The following is a 20656-nucleotide window of genomic DNA, read 5'->3' on the forward strand; positions in this document are numbered from 1 at the left end:
GAAATGATGCCTGAGGCTGAGCTGCTGCTCAGGATTAGTGAGTCAGCTGGGCAGCAGCAGGTTCTGGCTGTGCCTGTGCCCACTCGCCTGCTGGAGAGCGACCAAGGGAGAGCCAGAGAGGAGAGGAAATTGTTTTAGAGCCAAAAACCTGATGGAATCATTCTGATCCAACTTCATGCTTTCTAGTCTGTGGTAGCTGGGAGCCCTGTGCATCAGCTTATGTCCATCCCACACCTGGAGGATACAGATCTGGGCTCAGACCAAAGTGAGAGGGAACAGTTTGCATTAAATCAGCTTCCCTTATAGCAATGGACAGCTGAAGCTCAGCTTGCTCATCCTTTGGGTGATCAGTGGTTCATTCATCCTCCCTGAGTCTCCCCACAGCATTACAGCCCCCAGGGTGCTCCCTGGCCCCAGCAGGTTTGGAAAGAGCTCATGATGTCACACTGGGCATGACAGGACAGGCAAAGGAGAGGAAAGGAGATCGAAGAAGTGGGGAACCTGCCAGGTCTCTCCAGAGAAGGGAGTGTGAGATTTTATCATTGTGTATCATCATTCAGCAATTACAGAAAAGGGCAGGAAACGAGACACAGAGAGTGCAGAGTTCATGGACTGTATTGTGCTTCTCCCTTTGCTGGAATGACAAATCTTCTTTGGGGAAAATCTTCCAGACCAAACAAACCAGAGCTATCTCAAAAATGAAAACCAGATCAAGGAAAAATGTACCTGAGCCTCAAGTTATCTCAGACTCTCTGGCAGCAGGCAAAGCTGCAGGCTGGAAATTCTGAGCAAACTGCTAATGTGCTGCCTTTTTTTTTTTTTTGGCATCGGAAGAGTGTTGTTATACTTTAGCTGTAAATGGCTTTTTAAGTTTTGAACCATCTGCAGCATGCCCCAAGTGTATGAACACAGAAAAGCTTTCTGCAAACCACAAATATAACTGATTAAATAGAAGTAGGAGGCTAAAAGGAGACGTCAGTCCAAGAGTAATTTCTGTGCTGGCAGCACAGAGAGATGTGGCCCCTTCTGCAGCCAAAAGGGCACAGGGGAGAGATGGATCCAGCAGAACACTCAGTCATCTCTGGGATCTGAGATATTTCCATCAGTCAGGAGGAGCAGCAGAGATGAATCCTGAGGAGAGCTGGGAGAGCTGATGGAAGAGCCTGGTTTGTAATCAGTGGATTCAGTTCCTCTGGGAGGACCTTATCAGGGGATATTCATCAACATATATTTGCATCAATGAAAAAGGCTTTAATTCTGCATACAGCTCAGTGTAACCCTGTTATCACAGGCAAGAGCAAAGTCCAAGCTCAGCACAAATGATCTCTGTGTGACATTTTAGTGCTCTGAAGAAGGAAAGTACCACAGAACTATAATGTAACTTACTGCTTGTTATTTACCCTTTGCTATGCACATTTGTGTCTGTGAAACAGGGACAAATTGTCTCTCCAAGAGATGGAAAAACACTGGTTTTGGAGAGCATTTTACAGATTTGATGCAAGCTGCAAGTACTTTTAGGATTCAGTTTGGAATCACAGAGGCAAGACCTCAGTGAATGATGGTGAAACTTTATGGACAACAAAACAAAAAAATGTAAACTTTAAAATGGAAAAGAAATGAAAACATCCTTTAAAGGTATTTCATGATAGAGACATAGAGAGAAATCAATGGGATGTGTCCATGTCAAGAGTAATATAAAACAGCAAGAACACAATGAATAATACTGAATTAAATGCCATCTTTCCAATCTCTAAAGCCCCATGTGCTCCTCAGACAGTTGTTTTTACAATGCCCTCGAGGAGGAGGAGGATAGTTGTTATTGTTGTTTCCATCCTACAAAGCATGAAATCGAGACTTGGAGGAGCTGAATAATTTGCCTGGAGTGACTTACAAAGCTGGGATCAGCCCCTGGAGCACCTGGTGTCACCAGAAGATGGAGATCAGCCCCAGTACAGCCAATAGCAGGCTGACAGAAAGTGGCATGACAGGTACATCACCAGCCAGATAAGCAAATACTTTGTAAATACTTTGTAAATAGAGAACACCAGGATTTTCCATAGGTTAACATGGAAATTCAGCTGGCAATGAGAGAGAGGAGCTCGGTTGCCTCTGGAGGAGCCTCTCCCTGGCCAGGCTGGTGGGTGCTGGTAATGTCTGGCTGCAGCTCCTCCCCTGGCCCTCCTGTGCCGGGGCACCAGCAGGGATTTGGAGTTTGGTGCTGTGTCTGAGTCACTGAGTCCCCAAGGAAGTTCTCTTGGATGTGAAAACACCTGGTGATTCAGGGAGTGTTTGTAGTAACACGAAATGCTGGATTTCCTTCTTGGGGGCACATTAAACTTCATCTACATTAACCTAAGAAACAGTCTTAAGCCTTAAAAGATATCCTGAGACTCCCAAAGATTTCCCTGCAGGGAAATCTAATCTTTCCCATTTCCATTGCCCTGTTGAGTCTGCTAATTCTGCTGTAGAGGACTCTTGGGAATAACTCCAGCATGTCCATCCTCTGCCACCACCCCACTCTGTCACACAGCCCAGGACGCCGATGGAAACCTGCAATATGATCCCTTCCTTTCTGTTTTGTACAAAGCTCATTACGTGGGAGCAACACCTTTGCCTGGGGGAGGCTCTTCTGCTCATTTGTTACTTGAAGTAGTAATTTTTCCTGGTCAGACCTGTGCTGCTGTTCCTGAAATGCCCACGGGAGATCCTCATGAGCCTTCATTCCTCTGCTCCCCTGTTATTCCTCTGCTCCTCTTCCTCCCTGGGGTGCAGCAGTGCCTGCGAGGGGCTCCCAAGTCAGGCAAGGACAGCTCATCAGGGCATTGCCCCTGGCTGCCTGCAAGGATGTGGGGAGCAAATTTCCGTCTGCAGACTCCAGCCAGGAAGTCAATCAAGGCTAATTCTGGCAGGAGCCTTCCATTAGGCATGGAGATGCCGTCATTAGCAGATCTCCTCATCACAAAGTGAAAATGGCTTTAGTAAAATGAGGGCTGTGACTGATGGCAGGGCTTGAGGTTTGTTCTCAGGGAAAAGCAAGAGCTGGTTTTAAAGAAAATTTTGAATTTTGGAAAGGAATAAAGCTGGCATGAAGAACGCACAATTCCAAGAAAATAATAATAAATTACTGTTCTCCTTTACAAAAGCTGTAGGAATTCTAATCATCTTTGGTAAAGCCTGAAGGAAAGAGTGAAAGAGAGAGAGAAAGAAAGAGAGAGAGAGAGAAAGGAAGAAGGGAAGAAGGAAAGGAAAGGAAAGGAAAGGAAAGGAAAGGAAAGGAAAGGAAAGGAAAGGAAAGGAAAGGAAAGGAAAGGAAAGGAAAGGAAAGGAAAGGAAAGGAAAGGAAAGGAAAGGAAAGGAAAGGAAAGGAAAGGAAAGGAAAGGAAAGGAAAGGAAAGGAAAGGAAAGGAAAGGAAAGGAAAGGAAAGGAAAGGAAAGGAAAAGGAAAGGAAAGGAAAGGAAAGGAAAGGAAAGGAAAGGAAAGGAAAGGAAAGGAAAGGAAAGGAAAGGAAAGATAAAAGAACATGGGCATCTCTGCTTAGTTTGCAGTAATTGAAAAAGAACCCTCTACTCATTGTGAGTGTTTTCCTCATTGCAGAAATCCCACAGCCACAGGATGGTTTGGGTTGGGAGGGACCTTAAAGACCATCTCATTCTACCCCCTATCACTTCCCACTGGACCAAGTTGCTCCAAGCCCCATCCAACCTGGCCTTGAAAAATGAAGAACCATGTAAACCTTGATTAAATGAAATTAAATGTTTACTCAGCAGTCATTTTATGATTCTTTGGTAGAAAAAAGACCAGTTGTGATCAGGCTGCAGGTGGGCAGCCCTGCCTGACCCTGATCCCTGGCTCCAGGCAGGGTCTGGCCATCACTGTGGCACCAGAGTACCCTGGCTTCCCTTCCTGATGATGGCTCTAACCGAGGATGGGCACCCACAGAACCATCCCAGAGTTCAGGAGTGCTGGATTTGCAGTGTCAAGATAAAATTGAGCTTAATGAACTTGCCCAAATGGCAGAAGCAGTATTTGTGAGCCAGGCTGCACCTGACACATTCTTTATGCCACGTGTCCAGGTGACCTGGATGCCAAACCCAAAGCTGAACCACATGTGGGTGAGAGCCAGCCAATATTAGCATTGCTATATTAATGTTATTAATAAAATGAAAGATTCAGATGACAAAACATTTTAATTATTTCCCTTCTTCCTCAATTTAGCATTCCAGAACTAAAAAATTAATTTAATAAACTTTTTAAAATATCTTTTCTGTTGTCCTTTCTAAATTTAACACCTAGATTGTATTGGGGAGTTTTCACGGTGCTGGTTAGAACTGGATCAGACTTCTGTAGAGTCATGCATCTCCTGAAATTCTCCACATTACTGCTTCAGAAATCTTATGAAACATCCTGTGTGGCAGTGAATATTCAGTGGACTGCATGTTTGGTGTCCAGGAAATATCCTTTCATATTTTAGATAAATACTTGACTATTTTGTCTACTCTTTAAAGCAGCAAAACAACCCAGACCTCTTCAAGGGGATGTTTTGATGGATGTAGAATAAAGAGAAGGGATAAACCAGCCCTGGTACATTCCAGGGCAATATTCCTCTGCGCTCTCCTGGAGCAGTTGAGGTCTGAAGACCCAGACCAGGGGCTCACTCCACACCACGTGGAATGGAACAGACCTTGCTGCAGGCCCATGGTGGTCTCCTGGCCCTGGTGCCAGGGATTGAGGCCAGCTGAGTGAGGGGACACCCTTGTTTCTGGTCACAAAGGGGTCGAACAGGCTCTGTCAGATAGGATGCCTTTCCCACAGCTTTCACTTTCCGGGTAGACTCGCCCACGCCGGGGATGGATAATTGCTGTGGTGCTTCATTCCCCGGGCACTCTTGGGTATCGTCGGGTTTTTGTGTCACTGTTGTTGAGTTGTCATCACAAGTCAGACCTGATGATTCAGGAAGTAACATTTTTGATGTAGTTTTGAAACACGCTTCTGTTAACCAAAGCATCTTTCTGTTGTGGGATTTCTGGAGACAAACGCCTTTGGGGAATTATTTCCGGCTGAAAAAAAAAGCAAACACCTCCTAGCCAGGTCACAAGGAGGAAGAATAAACAGCCCTTCTCCAGTGGCACGATCCACAGGGACTGGTATAAATAGAGGACCAGGGGACAGAGGTATCACAGTTGGATCCTGCAGCCACCTGAGCACTTGCCTTGGGCTCTGTTGGCTCCGCACGCACACCATGAGCTGCACTGTCAGGCAGGTCGTCACCACCTGCACCCAGGGCAGGGCCAGCACGGGCAGCAACGCAGCTGGCACTGCCAGGAGGGTCTCCTCTGCCTCCTCGGGCAGACATGCTGCCTATGACTTGGGAGCTGTGGTTGGCAGCTTCTCCGGCGGCAGCGTGAGCGAGGGATTGCTCGGGAAGCAGCTGAGCGCCGGCAGCGCGGCTGGTGGCACCTTCGGAGCCAGCCAGAGGGCTTGTTCTGCCCTGGGATTCAGCACAGGAGGAGTCTGCACTCGAGGTGGCTTCCCCAGGGCCGGGGCTGGCTGTGGGGATGGGATCCTGTTTGCTAACAACGAGAAGGCGACCATGCAGAACCTCAACGACCGCCTGGCCTCGTACCTGGACAAGGTGCGGCTCCTGGAGGGGGACAACGCCGACCTGGAGTGCAAGATCAGGGAGTGGTACGCCAAGGTGGGGCCCATCTGCGAGCCACGGGACTACAGCTGCTACCACAAGGAAATCGAAGACCTTCAGAACCAGGTAAACCCTTGTTTGGCAAGAAAATCCTGCTATTTCTTTGGGCTTTGCTTTCATATGTGCGCACAGCCCTGTCAAAGGGCAGAGGGAATGGCTCTGGAACAATGGTTTATATGAAATGATGGTCTGTGGGAGGGGGATTCTGCATTTACTGAGCACTGATGTTTCAGCAAGGCTGGGTCCACCCAGCTGGCACATGGGTTTCCCTGCTGTGATGCCACATAACTGATTAATAACCCCAATATATGGAATTATCATAAAATACCCCAGGTAAATGTTTCCTCTAGGGTCCTCTGGAGGCAGAGGAAGATGCAAGCCACATATTCCTCTTACGATTTATTTTCCAGATCCTGTGTGCAGCCATGGAGACTAACAAAATCCTTCTGAACATTGATAACAACAGGATGACTGCTGATGACTTCAGAGTGAAGTGAGTAAAGTCTCCTGCTGGCCCATGGAGGGGCAGGTGAAGGGTGGTGATGGGGACATCCCAACCCTCTGCCTGTCACACTGCATAGTAAAACAGATCTCTGACACCACTGGCAATGTTCATAGCACTGCATGTGTGGAGGGAAAGAACTTGATCCTCATTTTTTTCCCCCAACCTCAACGGAAGGCCTTGCCCTGCTTTGCTGACATGCTGACCTTGGTTTAAGGTACGAGACCGAGTGTGGTCTCCGGCAGAACGTGGACGCCGACATTTGCAACCTCCGGCCCGTCCTGGACCAGCTGGCCAGCTGCAAGACCGACCTGCAGCTGCAGTGTGAGGCTCTGACAGAGGAGATGTGCTGCCTAAAGACCAACCATGAGGAGGTCAGCTCTCTCAGGAATTGAGAAGGAAAATCTCCCCAAAGGTGGATGGATATTACTGAAACAGGCACGTGTTTCCTGCAGGAAATGAGCTGTCTGAGGAAACAGGCCACTGGGGATGTGAGTGTGGAGGTCAATGCCTGCCCTGGCCCAGACCTGAGGAAGATCCTGGAGGATCTCAGGTGCCAGTACGAGACGCTGATGGAGCGCAACCGCAAAGAGACGGAGCAGTGGTACGCCTGCAAGGTACCTCGTGTCCTCAGAGCTGCAGCCAGCTCTGCCCCAAGGGGGAAAGGGAAAAATGAGGGATTAGGAGGTGTCCTAATAACAACAAGCATCACAGACATGCTCAGATCTAACTGTACTGCCCGATTTCTGTGTTCATCCATGGCAAAGGGGCCACCACATGGTGTCACTGGGTCAGAATGGAATAAACAGGGTGTCAGCCTTGGATGTGCTCAGAGCACTGCAGGGTATGGGGAGGCCCTGGACACCACGAGATGCAGCGGGGAGGTGAGGAAAGGGCTGCTCTTTTCTGACCTTGCAGGTGGAAGAGGTGAATCTGGAGGTGGTCACAAGCAGCCAGGAGATTGAGTCGAGCAACAAGCAGGTGACTGAGCTGAGACGCCAGCTGCAGGCCCTGGAAATCAATGTACAAGCCCAGCTCACTATGGTAGGTGATGCCACAAGGATTCACAGCTCCAGCGCTCATGAGCAGAGCTGTACCTGCTTCCAAACCAGGTACCTGTGAGTTTGCTCTATTCTCAGAAAGAAAACCTGGAATCCTCTTTGACGGAGACCGAGTGTCGCTACAACAAATACCTGGCTGAGCTGCAGAACCAGATCTCCTGCGTGGAGCAGCGGCTGGCTGAGATCCGAGCGGAAATGGAGTGCCAGAACCAGGAGTACAAGACCCTTCTGGACGTCAAGTGTCGCTTGGAGCAGGAGATCCAGACCTACCACTGCCTGCTGGAGGGTGGCCAACACGACATCATGTATGCAAACAGAGCTGGGCACCCTAAAATCTCTGTGCTTTGCCTTACAGGGATATGAAAATTCATTATCCTGGTAGGAAAAGCAACACTGTGGTGAGGAACCAGTGCTGACCTGTTTCCAGACAGGGCTGATTAGAAAACCATGAGGCATCTGAGCATTTGGGTCTGATAAATGTCCAGGGAGCACACCAAAGAGCATTCCTGGGCCAGGGAATGGACTGGGAGAGCCCCCAGAGCTGTCCCAGCCCCTGGCACAGTTCAGCAGCTCTTTAAGGGCAGCTTCACCAGGAGCTGGACAAAGAGTCATGTAACTGAGTTTTATTGGCTTGCCAGAATGAGACAGGATTAGGGACTAGCAGTTAAATTAACTGAAACGATGAATTATCTAAACATTTTCAGTTTCGCACAACAAGTTTAATTAAAGTTTTGGAAGTTTAATTTGTATGCAAAGCAGTTGGCTCTGCCCTGCCTTCCATTGACTGAGGTTTTGAAACAGCTGGGCTGTTAATTCCAGACATGGCTTCGCACACACAAAACTGCCCTGAGCACCCACCTACTCCTTTTGTTTTGTTGGGAGAGGAGCCTTTGGAATGGTGGTGCCCTGATGTGGGCTCCTCTGGACTCTCCACTCCTAAATTATTTACAAGAAAAGTCAGTTTTTGTTCCAAAATGCCTGTTGCAAGGGCTGAAGTGGCAGTGTTAGTGCTTGTCTGGGGTAACCCTGAGTGCCAGATGGAAAAGCATCATCACCAAAAGACGGGGGCACAGAGGTGGCTGCAGCTGGCAGGGCTGGGAGGGGGAGCTGTGGCTGAAGAGACAGAGCTAAAGCAGTGAGGAGGGCAGGGGGAGATCTCCAGGGGGGCAGTGCTGGGGTCTGGGTGTCCAGAGCTGTCTTTTTCCACAGAGGGGCGGCAGGAAGAGGAGTTGGTGCCACAGCAGCTGGGAGAAGCACGGGGCTGAAGGGCAGCCTGTGCCAGCCCTGCCTGCCCTGAGCCCTGCCCGGCCCAGGGTCTGACAGGTGAGGGGGTCTCCAGGCAAGTGGGACCAGGAATGGCTTCTTTAGTGCTGGGTACCAGGAGGATGAGGGGTCTCCAGGCTTTTCTGGGTGATGAAGAGAGGCTGGAGAGCGTTTTCCCTGGAGAGAGGCTGGGCTGGAGTCAGACACTCGGGATCCCAGCTGTGATTGTTGGTGGGAGGGAACTGGGATTAACTGGGCTGTGGTGGGAAGCAGTGATAAGGGATGCAGCTATGGGATGTTTATTTATAAACCTCTGCACAGAAATTGTGTTTGACACTGGGGTGCCCAGCAGTAAATGTGTGTTTAAACAAGGCTTTCAGCACAGCATGGGAAGGAGGAACTGGCAGGGGAATCAGTCACAAGTCTTTCAACAAGGATAAAATTTAACAAAGCTTGGAGTAGAGGGAAAGAGAAAAGGCAAAGGGGTGTAAGAGAAAAGCACAGGATGCTGAAAAAATTATTTTTCTAATTCTCCTTCAGGTCACTGCAGACCAGAGCGTCCCTGCCAGCCTCACTGCACATCCCCTGAGGAGCTCTCTGAAGAAAAAGTCTTTTGGAAAAACAAGGCAAAAACAACCTGGGAGTTCTCAGTTGTGCTCCAGCAGCAGTCAGAGGGACTCTGCAGGACAGCACCTCCTGGCTGCCCTGGGTTGTGGCCATTCTCTAACAGAGACCAAGGCTTGTCTCCAATAAAACTTTGCTCCTGCTGATACAGCCTTGAACCTGAGAAATAATTTCTACAAGTAAATCAATATACAAGTATTTAAAAAAATATATTATAAATTCACCTTCAGTTTCCAACCACACAGCAATCACTACAGGGATAAAGGGAAAGAAGCCATCAGTGCTCCAGCTGAACTCAGAGGCTGAGGATGGGGATGGAGGGTGGAGGAGAAAGACCAGACAATGATGTGGAAAGGGATATTTGCTACCAGAGGGGGTAGCAGGAGCCAAGACACGAAGCAGAAGGTGGTGAGGAAAGAAACACCCAGGGAGGCTGAGCAGAGGGCAGGGAGGGAGTCTCAGGGCTGTCTGACTGACAGTCTGCTGCCGAGAGAAAGAAAAGGGAGTCTTCACTTAAGCAGACATATGCTAATATAATATAATATAATATAATATCACACAGTATAATGTAACACACAACACCTTTGAGTTATTACAGATGCACACTAACAGGATAAAATCAAGAACAACAAGTTTTCTCAAATAATACCAAAGCAGGAATTTTGAAAGCCAGGCTCTGCTGGACTCTCCACTCCTTTCTGGTGGAGGAAAACAATTCCCAGAGAAAACACTAAATAAAGAACCTCTAAATGGATTTGTAAAAAAGGCAAACAGGAAGAACCAGCTGGCAACATGTAGGAAGATAAAAGGGTGAGACAAATTAATATGTGGGAGAGAATTTTTTTAAAAGTGAGACACAATAAACAGACAGAAAGAAAAAAGCTGCTGGTGTTTTATTAGCCCAGAGAAAGGAATGGCAAACACATTTAGGAGCACGACTGCATTTTGCTGTGTGTGCAAGCCCAGGCTCAGGATCCAGCCTGTCCCTCCTCGCTGGCAGCAGTGTCCCAGCCATGGTTGGATGTGCTGGGAGTGGTGGCACAGCCCTTGTTCCTCACTGTGGGGCTCTGGCAGCCTTTCTTTATGAAATGCTGGATGAGTGACCTTAAACATGAAGGTTTCTAACAAGAAGGCTTTGGGGGATACAATGAGTCTGAAGAGTCTGAATTAGGGCCTGTTTCTAAAGAGAGAAACAGCTCAGACAGCCCTGGAATGGCCTCTTCCTGGGCTCTGTCCAGGACACTTGTTAGCCCTGTGCAGTAATTGCTCTAATGAGCTCCTGGACAAGCTCTGTGTTACTTTCCCTGCTCAGTTCTGCATCTCCCATTCCTGCAGCACTAATTAGGCTGAGCATTTTGGGGTGATTTAACCCACCTCACTGCTGACACAGCACCTCTGAGGTCACTGCATTGCATCTGTGCAGAAACACAGCTCTGCCTTCCCTGGCCAGTGTTTATAACCTGGACAGGGATGGGAAATGGTGACAGCTGTGGAGACAGCACAGGAAAAGACAGGGAAGGGAAATTAATGAAATGGGGAGGACACAGTGCATGGAACAGCAGGACAGGAGTGAGCTGGGACCTGCATTGCACAGCAGCTCAGGTTGTGCAGCTCATCTGAGCTCCTTCTGTCCTCCTGTAACATGCAAATCTTGCAAAGCAAGAACAAACAAGTAACTCCAAGGCAGAGAGACTTGGGCTGAAGGTGCAGGGCAGAGAAAGGAACCCAAGGACACAAAGAGCAAGGGGGGATGCCCCTGGGAGAGGCAGGGGTGATAGCAGCACTCGGGCTGGCAAGCAGACAGTGAAATGCACTGTGACAGCTCAGCAGATGTGTCTGTGTTGTAAGAGAGCAGGAACATGGGAATTACACCACCATCAGGAAAACCCCTGAGGAATTAACACACCAGAGCTTTAAGGGATCAGTGAAGAAATGGGAAGAAAACAAATAATTTTGTAAATTACTAATGCTGGAAATCAGCCATGAGTTCCAGACTGCATGGCACAGACAATTATCTCTGATTACAGGCACAGTGCACTTGGAAAAGCAGGCCATATTCTGGTGATGCATAAACTGTAATTTCTCTACAAAAGTCTGTTTCATACAGTATGCAGACAGGTACAGACCTACACCCACAGTAACTATTTGTGGGGTTTCGATTTTTGTTTATTGGCTATGTAACATTTGTAAAGAATTACAAGAAATGAGCAAACTGCTGCTGTAACCCAGCAGGAGATTTCTCAGTTCAGTACACTGAATAATAGAACCTAAACTGCCAGTATGAGCCACATTATTGGAAGTGTATTGAAATTAAGTGAGTTTTTAGCACAAGTATGACATGAAGATAAAAGAAGACGGTCTGGGGAGTTCTGGCTGTCCTTCACCTTTGCCTGCCTGGCTCTGTTGCACCACTGGACAATGTCTGAGTGCAGGAAGCACCTGAACACTCCAGGTTGTTAGGCTCTGCAGCAGAGACCACAGGCTGAAGCCTTGGTTTCCCTCCCGTCCTGCACTGTGCTCAGCTCTCCATGGAATTGCTGCAGTTTCATCACCCATCACTATTCCCATATACCCTAAGAAATTCTTCAGTCTCTCCTCTGCTGTGATAACCTGCAGTGCCACCAGAGATGCACCTGCTGGAGGCCTGACTGCACTGTCAGCACCTGGCAGGTTCTGGAAGGATCTAAAACTCTTCATCAAGTGAATCAGGGGAGACTGAACTTTGCTAGGAAAAAACCTGGTTGGGTCCACCTCCATGTCCTGCTGAACTTTTCCTTCAGCACTGCAAATGCTCAGAGTGTGCAGATGTGAACACTCAGCAAGAAAGAAGCTGGAACAGAGTCGGTCTCCAAGGTGTATTTAAGCCTGTGCTGTTACCAAACCCACTGTGGTAATTATTTCAGTTGCCTTACAGGATTTGGCTAAACATGGTGGTATAAACCAATGAGTCACAAGCCAGGGAAAAGTCGTGGTCTGCATTTGAAAGATGGGAGTATGGGGCCTGGAGCCGGCTCAGTATCACATCAAAGAAGAGTTTAATAAGTGATGCCTAATGGCCATTATGCAAATTATTAATGGTAATTACAAGTGACAAGATAAAATCATATTCCAGTGTGGTTGCACAAACATCACTGAGGCAATGCTTATGAAAGCAAAGTTCTGTTGAACCAGACACACCTTTCTTGTAGTTGACACAAGAAAACATTATCAGCTTTGATAAGCAAAGCGAGGTGAGCGTGTGGAGCCGGGCTGGGCACAGCGACAGCCACAGGACCAGACTGTCCTGCCCACAGCACCCCTTGGGAATGTGGCATCCTCCTGCCTCTCCATGCCTGGGCACCAATACTCACCCTTATCCCCTCTTTCACTCTCTTTTCTCATCCATCAAGCACACAAGTCTCAGCAGCACTGGCACTGACATTATGTGTGACCACTGCTGGTTGTCCTGGCCAAGGGCCTCTTGTGGCTCCTGCACCTGAAAGCAATTGTTTCCTCCAGTCCTACACTGAGCTGGTAAATCCTTTAGGGACATGTTTATGTCTTAGACTTGCACAGTCTCTTCCCTGTGTTCTGCCCCAAGGCTGTGTCCCAAGGCTACAGGAATAGAGTAATAACAAAAGTGGAGGTAAAGAAATCAGTTTAGTGGGGGGAGAAGGCAGTACTGAGGGAGCACAGCCCTGTCTGTCTTGGTGCTGAGCCCTGGAGGCCTGACATGGCCATGAGGACAGAGACAACACCACAGTTTGTGTTTGAAATATAACCAGCTTAGCCAGGGACCAGCTTCTGGGTGCATTTGCTGTATCAAACACATGTTCCATGCCCCAGTGAAATTGGCAGGGGCCCAGAAAAGCTCCAAAGAATGCAACTGCATCCCAAATATGAGTTCTTGAGAAGAATTGTATGATTATGTCTAATCTTCACTGGTAAACTGGGATTTGAGAGTCTGTGGACCATTCCACCAGGACATGAGGGAAAGGTTGTACAGTGCTGCTGCTGTTTGTTTTGTGGAGCAAGACCTGCTCCTTCCTCCCATCAGAGAGCTGCTGAAGGAAGCAGGGCTGGGTGCTCCATGCCCACCTGTAGAGAAATGCCCAACATCTGCAGTGTCTCCCCCTGAATTCAACAATCTGCAAGGGAAAGAAAGGCACCCCCAGCCCCATCTCTGCAGGTTGCTCTTGGGTAACTCCTGAAAACCTCTCCAGCAGAAGCGAAGCTCCAAGCAAGCATTATATTAATTTCTCTTGGCTCCAACAGCCACACCCTGTCTTCAATTATATTCCTCAAAATGACGGATGAAAGCCAGATTTGCTCCCTCTCCTCCTTTTTGTTCATGATTTTCCCGACTGTGAGTCTAGGCTGTGTGGGGAGCACAGGGGCTGTGTCTTGGGGGAGGATGGACTTGTATTTCAGGCACTGCAGTCTCAGGGAGGAATCCGAGCTCCGACAGACTTCAGCTCTGTCCTTAAGCAAGTTATTTCCCTGCACCATATGAATAATGAATATTCCTGGATGCCGCCAGCCTTGGGTAGGCGGCTTTTTATCATTTTTGATCTAAGTAAAGAAATAAATTATCCCACTGGAGAGTGGAAAGCTTTAACTCATGCTGGTGTGAAGACGATCCTATCTAAATGTGCTTGGGGACACTCTCCTACCACGGTGACAGCAGTCACCAACTTCTCATGAGTAAAAGCAGCTGAGGGTACGAGCGTTGGTTTTCTCTGCTCTTCCTCCCAGAGGGGACGCTGCTCTCAGAGCTCCTGCAGTGTCACCCTCACTGCCAACAGGGATCTGTCACAACTGCTCCTGTGCATATGGGACATCCTCCAGTCAAAGGCTGCTTTGTGAGCAAGAGTTGAGTGGAAATTCCACGCTGTAGGGAACAGAAGCCATCGTCCCCTGGAGAGCGGAATATCCTCTCATTACAGCGGCGGCTGGAGAAGGACACTGGCACCGGTGGAGCCAGTTCTCTGAATTCTCCCTTGGCTATTGCCTGCCTGGATGGGAGGTTGTGCTCCTCTGACCAGCCAGGCTGTGCTGATACCTGCTACTGCTCAGAAAAACTCCATGAGAAATGCAGAAAGCTTTTCTCCTTCTTATTTGGTGTGCAGCACAATCTTCGTAATGGCAATCTTCATATCCAGGGATCTGGATATATCACTTGTGGATACTCCCTTTCCTGTCATCTCTGTCTTTATCTATCGTCACCACAAACTGAGAAAGCATGGACAGCAATTAAAGCAATTGAAAAATAACTTCAGCAGGGTCCTTCATGCAGTTGACATCAACCTGTGTGTCACTCATGCACAGGGGACACTGAGCAGGACTGAGCTTCACAGTGCAAGCAACTTGACTTCTTGTGTTTGCATAACTAAAGACATTTAAGCCATAAATAGGGAACTAAATCCATGGGGGATTTACCTCAGTGATTTTGGAAATCTCACAATAGAGCAGGTATTCAGAGCTGTGCCAGGTGACCAACATCCACACCACAGTGTCTGTTGTCTGTTCTCTACTACAGTCACAACTGTTCACACTTTTCAGAAGTGAGAAATTCTATTAGTTTTCCATTTTTTGTTTCACAAGCTCTACCATGTGATATAAAAAATGGTTATTGGACTAAGAATAAATACAAATTAATATAAGATAAAAGGCACTTTGATGTTATAAATACCAATGGTTCTTCTTTGTACATAATCTAGGGCAACTTTTTTTCTTGACTTGTTGCAAAGTTTGCATCATACAAAAAGCTGATGACTCATAAAACACTATTTTACTTTTTGGAATAAGCTGCTGACATGTAAAGTATCTTCCTTGTGAACTGGGATTTCTAGAGGGAAACTGCCTATGGGCTATTTAATCTTGGCATAAACAGCCAGACTAGCCAGCCCCGTGGGAAGAAGAAACACCCCACAGGTGACACCCCCTTTGGAAGGTATAAATGGAGACCTGCAGCAGCCGCCAGCCTGCAGTCGGACTCAGTATCACGCTCTGCATCTTGCTTTGGGCTGTGGGTTGGCGCTGCAGCTGGGCCTCGCCATGAGCTGTAGTATTAAGCAGACAACTGGCTCTCTCAGGGGCAGGACCAGCGGCGGCAGCTGTGTGATCGGTGGTGGCGGTGGTGGCGCGGCGCGCATCTCCTCGGTCTCCTCTGGAAGATACACCACCTGCGGGATAGGCGGTGGCCGAGGCTTTTCTGGGAGAAGCTACTGCGGTGGTGTGAATTATGGAGGGGGACTGAGCACCGGCAGCTTGGTCGGTGGGAACTTTGGAGGTGGCTTAGGAGCCACGGTCCTCGGAGGATGCCAAGGCATGGGGTTCAGTGGTGGCAGCGCTCGCTTTGGCGGTGGCATGGGAGGTGGCATGGGGATGGGTCTTGGTGGAGGTGGTTTTTCTGGTGATGGCATTCTTCTTTCTGGTGACGAGAAGGTCACCATGCAAAATCTGAATGATCGCCTGGCTTCTTACCTGGACAAGGTGAGGTGCCTGGAACAAGAGAATGCTGACCTGGAGTGCAGGATCAGGGAGTGGTATGCCAAGCAGGGCCCTTTTTGTGAGCCACGGGACTACAGCTGCTATTATAAAGAAATAGAAGACCTTCAGAACCAGGTAACACCCCCTCCCTGCTGCTTTCTCTCTTGCAAGGCTCTTTCTGGTGCTGGTTCATAACTCAGTCCATTATCAGGAGTAAAAAATCATTGCTGTAAAATGCCTTTTGCAAACAGCAATTACAGCTTCTGCCTGTGGAAAGCCCAGAGCTCAGAGATAAAACTGGAGAGTTTGTCTCTGTTGCTGTTATTCATCAGATATATTGAAGGGGAAAATGTTACTTCCTGGAATGCATCTGGATGGGCTCAGTAGTCTTTTTTAATTTAGTTTGTGCCAAAGTGGTCAAATAGGTATATGACAAGAAGAGAACTAAAAGATAAATAAATAATGGATCACATCAATTTGCCTGAATTTATGTTATTGTCATAGTCTTGCAGAATTTCAGTTAAGCTTTATTTCCTTTTCCATATTAGTTTACTCTTTCATGTAGAAGTGGGAAATATAGGACATCTAATTAAAACTAAGAATAAAGAGAACATGGCCATAACACATTTAGAATGGGCAATTTAAAATTCAAAATCTTTGCAAAGTGTTTGGCAAATATTTAAGAAGTCAATGCACAAAGAGTAAAGAGAAAAGAATCCAGGAAAGAGACTGAAGAAGATAGGCTCATCATTAATTCTTGAAATAAAACTTTAAATCTCATAAGATTTAGATTTAATTGGCTGAGGTGGATTGTAGCAGGTGCTGGACAGTAATTACGTCTCCTGGACTCTCTGCACCTGAACCATGAATTTTATAATTTTAATGATTTCACTGCCCTTCCCTGAATATCCCTGTGAGTGCTGCACTCCTCAGGTCCCCATCCATAATACCCAGGATTTAAAAAAAAAGAGGGGGAGAAAGAGGGTGTGGTTGCTCCAGGCAATGGGTGTCTTGAGCCCAAGGACATGGAGCAGAGACCAGGAACAAATGTTCTTTTTCCAGATTGTCTGTGCAACCATAGACAACAACAAGATCATTCTGAACATCGACAACAGCAGGATGACAGCCGATGACTTCCGAGTGAAGTGAGTACCTGGGGCTGTCTCCTCCTCTGTCACCCCCCTCAGGGCTCTCAGCTGCTCTCCTGTGACCCAGGACAGGCTGAGGCTGTGCAGAAGAATTCTCTCATCCAGTGTCTAATTAGGAGCAGCTCCAGGAGGGGGAGTTTGAGATGCCAAGCTGGTTTAGAGTGGAGATTAAAGGAAGCAGAAGGGATCTGCAGACTGGGAGCAGGGAGGGTTCAGCCAAGCTGCCATTCCAGCACTTCCAGACATTCCATGCTGTCTTTCAGAGGGGAAAGTTTTGGTCTTTCCTGTCAGAGCTCAGAAATGCAGGTGGTGTCAGACACTGAGTGCTCTTTCTTGCTTGCCTCCTCCCTCGCAGGTACGAGACGGAGCTGGCGCTGCGCCAGAGCGTGGAGGCCGACATCAACGGGCTGCGCCAGGTGCTGGACCAGCTGACGCTGTGCAGGTCTGACCTGGAGGCACAGCTGGAGTCGCTGCGGGAGGAGCTCTGCTGCCTGAAGAAGAACCATGAGGAGGTAGGTCCTGCCCTCTCCTGTACAAAGCGTTCACTCCAGTGGGATCCATCGCCCCGGGGTGATGGAGACCATCGTGTGACCCAGGAGCTGTGAAGGTCCTGGGCTCTGAACTTGGCTCCCTCAGTTCTTTCTTTTGTTTTAAACCTGACCTGATCTGATCTGGATGGTGTTTGCAGGAAATGTGCTGTCTGAGGAAGCAATCGACTGGAGATGTGAGCGTGGAGGTCAATGCCTGCCCTGGCCCAGACCTGAGGAAGATCCTGGAGGAGATGAGGTGCCAGTATGAGACGCTGATTGAACGAAACCGCAAAGAAGTTGAGGATTGGTACGAGTGCAAGGTGAGTAAATAATTCCCACAGCTCTGACTTTCCCTGGCTAACTCCCAAGCAATCAGCCCACAGGGATTTATTGCATGTAAAAACCACAAAAAAGCCTGTAAGAACATTTAGCATTTCTTGACACTGACCAAGTGACACAAGGGAGGGACAACTGCCACCCTGTGTCCCTGTAATGGGCTGAAGGAAGCGCTGCATGTTGGTGGGACTTGAGGTATGAATTCTCTACAAAGCAGTTAAGTGGTGAGAAGAACTGGAAGCAGCTTTATTAGAAGAACAAGAGGAATGACCAGCCAGGTTTTACACTGCCATTAGGATGAGAGTTTTCACCCAAACCTTTCTCATTTCATGTCTTTGCTAACTTCTTTGCTCTTTCCTTAATACTTGATCCAACTCATACTGCACATTCCCTAAAGCTCTTTATCCTGGACTGGTGATTTCAGATTGAGGAGGTGAATCGGGAGGTTATTACGAGTGGTCAGGAGGTGGAGACGTGCAACAACCAAGTGACTGAACTGAGACGCCAATTGCAAGCCCTGGAAATCGATCTCCAAGCTCAACTCAGCCAGGTGGGTGATGAGCTGGTACAAACCTCATCCATCTCACAGAAGTCATAGCTAAATGCAGTGTTTCTCCTGCCTGTATTTGTCTTATGTCCCATGTCTCTCCTCAGAGGGACAATCTGGAGTCCTCGCTGGCGGAGACAGAGTGTCGCTACAACAACCACCTTGCTGAGCTGCAGAGCCAGATCACCTGCGTGGAGCAGCAGCTGGGTGACCTGCGGGCAGAGATGGAGTGCCAGAACCAAGAGTACAAGATCCTGCTGGACGTCAAGTGCCGCCTGGAGCAGGAGATCCACACGTACCGCTGCCTGCTGGAGGGCGGCCAGCAGGACCTTATGTAAGTGGGCTTGGGACACACCAAAAAAATACAATAAAATATCTGTGTCCTGGTTATTTCAACATAAGAGCAAAGTGAAGGACCTGCTGAGCTCATTCTCCCCTACTGATCTGTTTGGCCTGCCTGGTGTAAGGGTGGTGAACTGCTTCCTCTCCTGTGCTGTTGGTGCCACAAGGAGAATTGCAACATTTTTCTGCTGAAAATGGAAGCAGACTGAGAGCAGCAGGGGTGCTGACCATCTGTAACTCTAGCTTATCTGTTATTTCTGTCACTAAAATGTCATTTTGCTGTCTCCTCAGTCAGCAAGGAGGAATTGGTCAGTCTTCAAGTCTAGGAGGAGGAGTTGCAAGAAGCAGTGGGATAGGAGGAGGAGGCATCATTAGGACAAGCCACACTTACACTTCGTCTGCCCAGATCCCATCCTGTGCAGCTGCGGAGATCCAAGGTAAGAACTGTTCCACTCTAAACATTTTCAGTCTTCTCTGCTCTATCCAGCACTGATGGGCTGGAAGATCTTTTCCATGTAGCTTACAGGTGCTACTTGAAAGTTTTATTGTGGGGCCCTTGGGAAATACAGGAAAGGAGCCACAGAGGAGTGGCTGAGAGGAGAGATTTTGGGAGCTGGCACTCTGCTGGGATGCATGAAAATTGCCAGAGGGAAGAGGGATAGAAGGGAGAGGGACAGAGCCAGCAGGCAGGCAAGCCATGGAGAACTTGGGGAAAGGATTGACGTGAAATGAGGGATAAAGGAAAGAGGAGGAAAAAGAAAGGTACTCAGAAATCAAGTGGGCAAAGAAAGGGCAGGAATCATGGGAATACTGGCAGACAACTACTAGCCCTCATTCAAAGCAAAACTTCCAGCCAAGCTGAAAAGGAAAGAAGGAAATATAGTGACAGCTGGGCCAGGAGAATGACGTGAGCAGGGGCATTGATGTAGCATGGACCCCAGTGCCATTCCCTCATCCAGATTGCTGCTGGAGCAGTGTCTGCAGCTTCCATCTTTTGGCATTTTGATGCAGCCTCTGCTGCAGCCAGTGACAGATCCATCTGCCAGGCTGGCAGGAGCCATCAGATCTTCCCAGGAAGGGGCAGTATTTATCTGAAATTCTAATTGAATTTGCTTGTGAAACAATCACGTGTAGAGAATGACAGTGTGGGAAAGAATCTATTTTTGTTATAAACACAGTAATGTTTCCTTTGATCTCTCCAGTGCCTTGCCGAAGGATTTGTGATTAAGCAGAGAAACGAGAATATCCAACAAGAGAAGCCTGAAGCAGAGCTACAGATGAAGAGAGAGAATATTTAGTGCATGTGTCTGCAGAGAGCACGGAGCGTGCTCGTCTGTTGCTCAGCCATGCTAAGCAATGTGTCAGAGGGATGAGCAGAGCATTGAGCCACATTCTGCTTTATTTTGCTATTTGCTTTTCAGTCTGTATTGCTGTGTGTGGCCCAGCACCAAGACTATGCTGTAGTCAGCCAGGGCTATGATCACTTATGTACCTGCTCGTGAAAAATGTTTCTAATAAAACTTTGCTTCTGCCTAATGCAATCAAGAATCTGTGTCTGAAACTGAGTTCCTTTTGAACACCAGCTGCTGATCCATCAGCAAGGGGCACCCAAACCAGTCAGGATCATCCTGCACTGGGAACAAAGCTGCTTTGCCAGCAGGAGAGAGGGGCCTTGCTGACCTGTCCAGCTCCTCCCTGTTGTCACAGCCTGAGGCAGACGTTGCCCATTCCTGTGTGACGCCTGCCCTAACCCCCATGGACAGGCCTGTGTCCTTCCCACACAGCATTGGGTGAAACACAGTTTTAGAAGAATTTTGAAAGTCAGTGATGGAACATCCAAAGATAGTTTGCCTTGGTCCCAGTCTAGTGCTGACAGATCTGGGCTGAGCACTCTCATGCTCTGTCTCCCAGCCTGGGGACTGTTGACGATGAAATCTTGGTGTCCACAACTGATTCCATTTCTGCTGACATGGCTTATGTTCAAACCTATCCCTTTCATTCTATGGGAATCTTCACACTGGGAAAAGGACTGCAGGCAAAAGGTTTATCTCCTCTCTTTTCACACAGGGATTGAGTCATTTACTGGTCATTCTCTGATTGCCAAGAGTTTCAACCTGAACATGGAGAGTGGTT

The 20656-nt window shown here is 48.1% G+C and overlaps 2 protein-coding genes across 2 annotated transcripts; both read left to right on the forward strand.

The window, feature by feature from the left end:
- The first annotated feature begins 5240 nt into the window (after nt 1–5240).
- Nucleotides 5241–8559, forward strand: LOC135458337 (keratin, type I cytoskeletal 19-like). The gene is made up of 7 exons (XM_064733410.1): nt 5241–5765; nt 6110–6192; nt 6419–6575; nt 6657–6818; nt 7120–7245; nt 7341–7567; nt 8472–8559. Exons 1-7 carry the CDS (start codon nt 5241–5243, stop codon nt 8557–8559), a joined length of 1368 nt encoding a protein of 455 aa, XP_064589480.1.
- Nucleotides 8560–15185: 6626 nt separating this feature from the next.
- On the forward strand, nt 15186–19806 carry LOC135458687 (keratin, type I cytoskeletal 19-like). Its single transcript, XM_064733961.1, has 8 exons — nt 15186–15755; nt 16683–16765; nt 17124–17280; nt 17457–17618; nt 18059–18184; nt 18289–18515; nt 18815–18960; nt 19726–19806. The coding sequence occupies exons 1-8, from the start codon at nt 15186–15188 to the stop codon at nt 19749–19751; spliced, it is 1497 nt and encodes a 498-aa protein (XP_064590031.1). The 3' UTR covers nt 19752–19806.
- Nucleotides 19807–20656: the final 850 nt, after the last annotated feature.

The sequence above is a fragment of the Zonotrichia leucophrys genome, chromosome 27 (genome assembly GCF_028769735.1).
Source record: "Zonotrichia leucophrys gambelii isolate GWCS_2022_RI chromosome 27, RI_Zleu_2.0, whole genome shotgun sequence".
NCBI lineage: Eukaryota > Metazoa > Chordata > Aves > Passeriformes > Passerellidae > Zonotrichia > Zonotrichia leucophrys.

Bases quoted from the DNA above. Each gene is read 5' to 3' on its own strand.
- LOC135458337 (XM_064733410.1), top strand. From the start codon at position 5,241: ATGAGCTGCACTGTCAGGCAGGTCGTCACCACCTGCACCCAGGGCAGG. The intron at 6,193-6,418 runs GTGAGTAAAGTC...CCTTGGTTTAAG, and splicing joins GCTGATGACTTCAGAGTGAA to GTACGAGACCGAGTGTGGTC. The intron at 7,568-8,471 runs GTATGCAAACAG...CTTTTTCCACAG, and splicing joins GGTGGCCAACACGACATCAT to AGGGGCGGCAGGAAGAGGAG.
- LOC135458687 (XM_064733961.1), top strand. From the start codon at position 15,186: ATGAGCTGTAGTATTAAGCAGACAACTGGCTCTCTCAGGGGCAGGACC. The intron at 15,756-16,682 runs GTAACACCCCCT...TTCTTTTTCCAG, and splicing joins TAGAAGACCTTCAGAACCAG to ATTGTCTGTGCAACCATAGA. The intron at 18,516-18,814 runs GTAAGTGGGCTT...CTGTCTCCTCAG, and splicing joins GGCGGCCAGCAGGACCTTAT to TCAGCAAGGAGGAATTGGTC.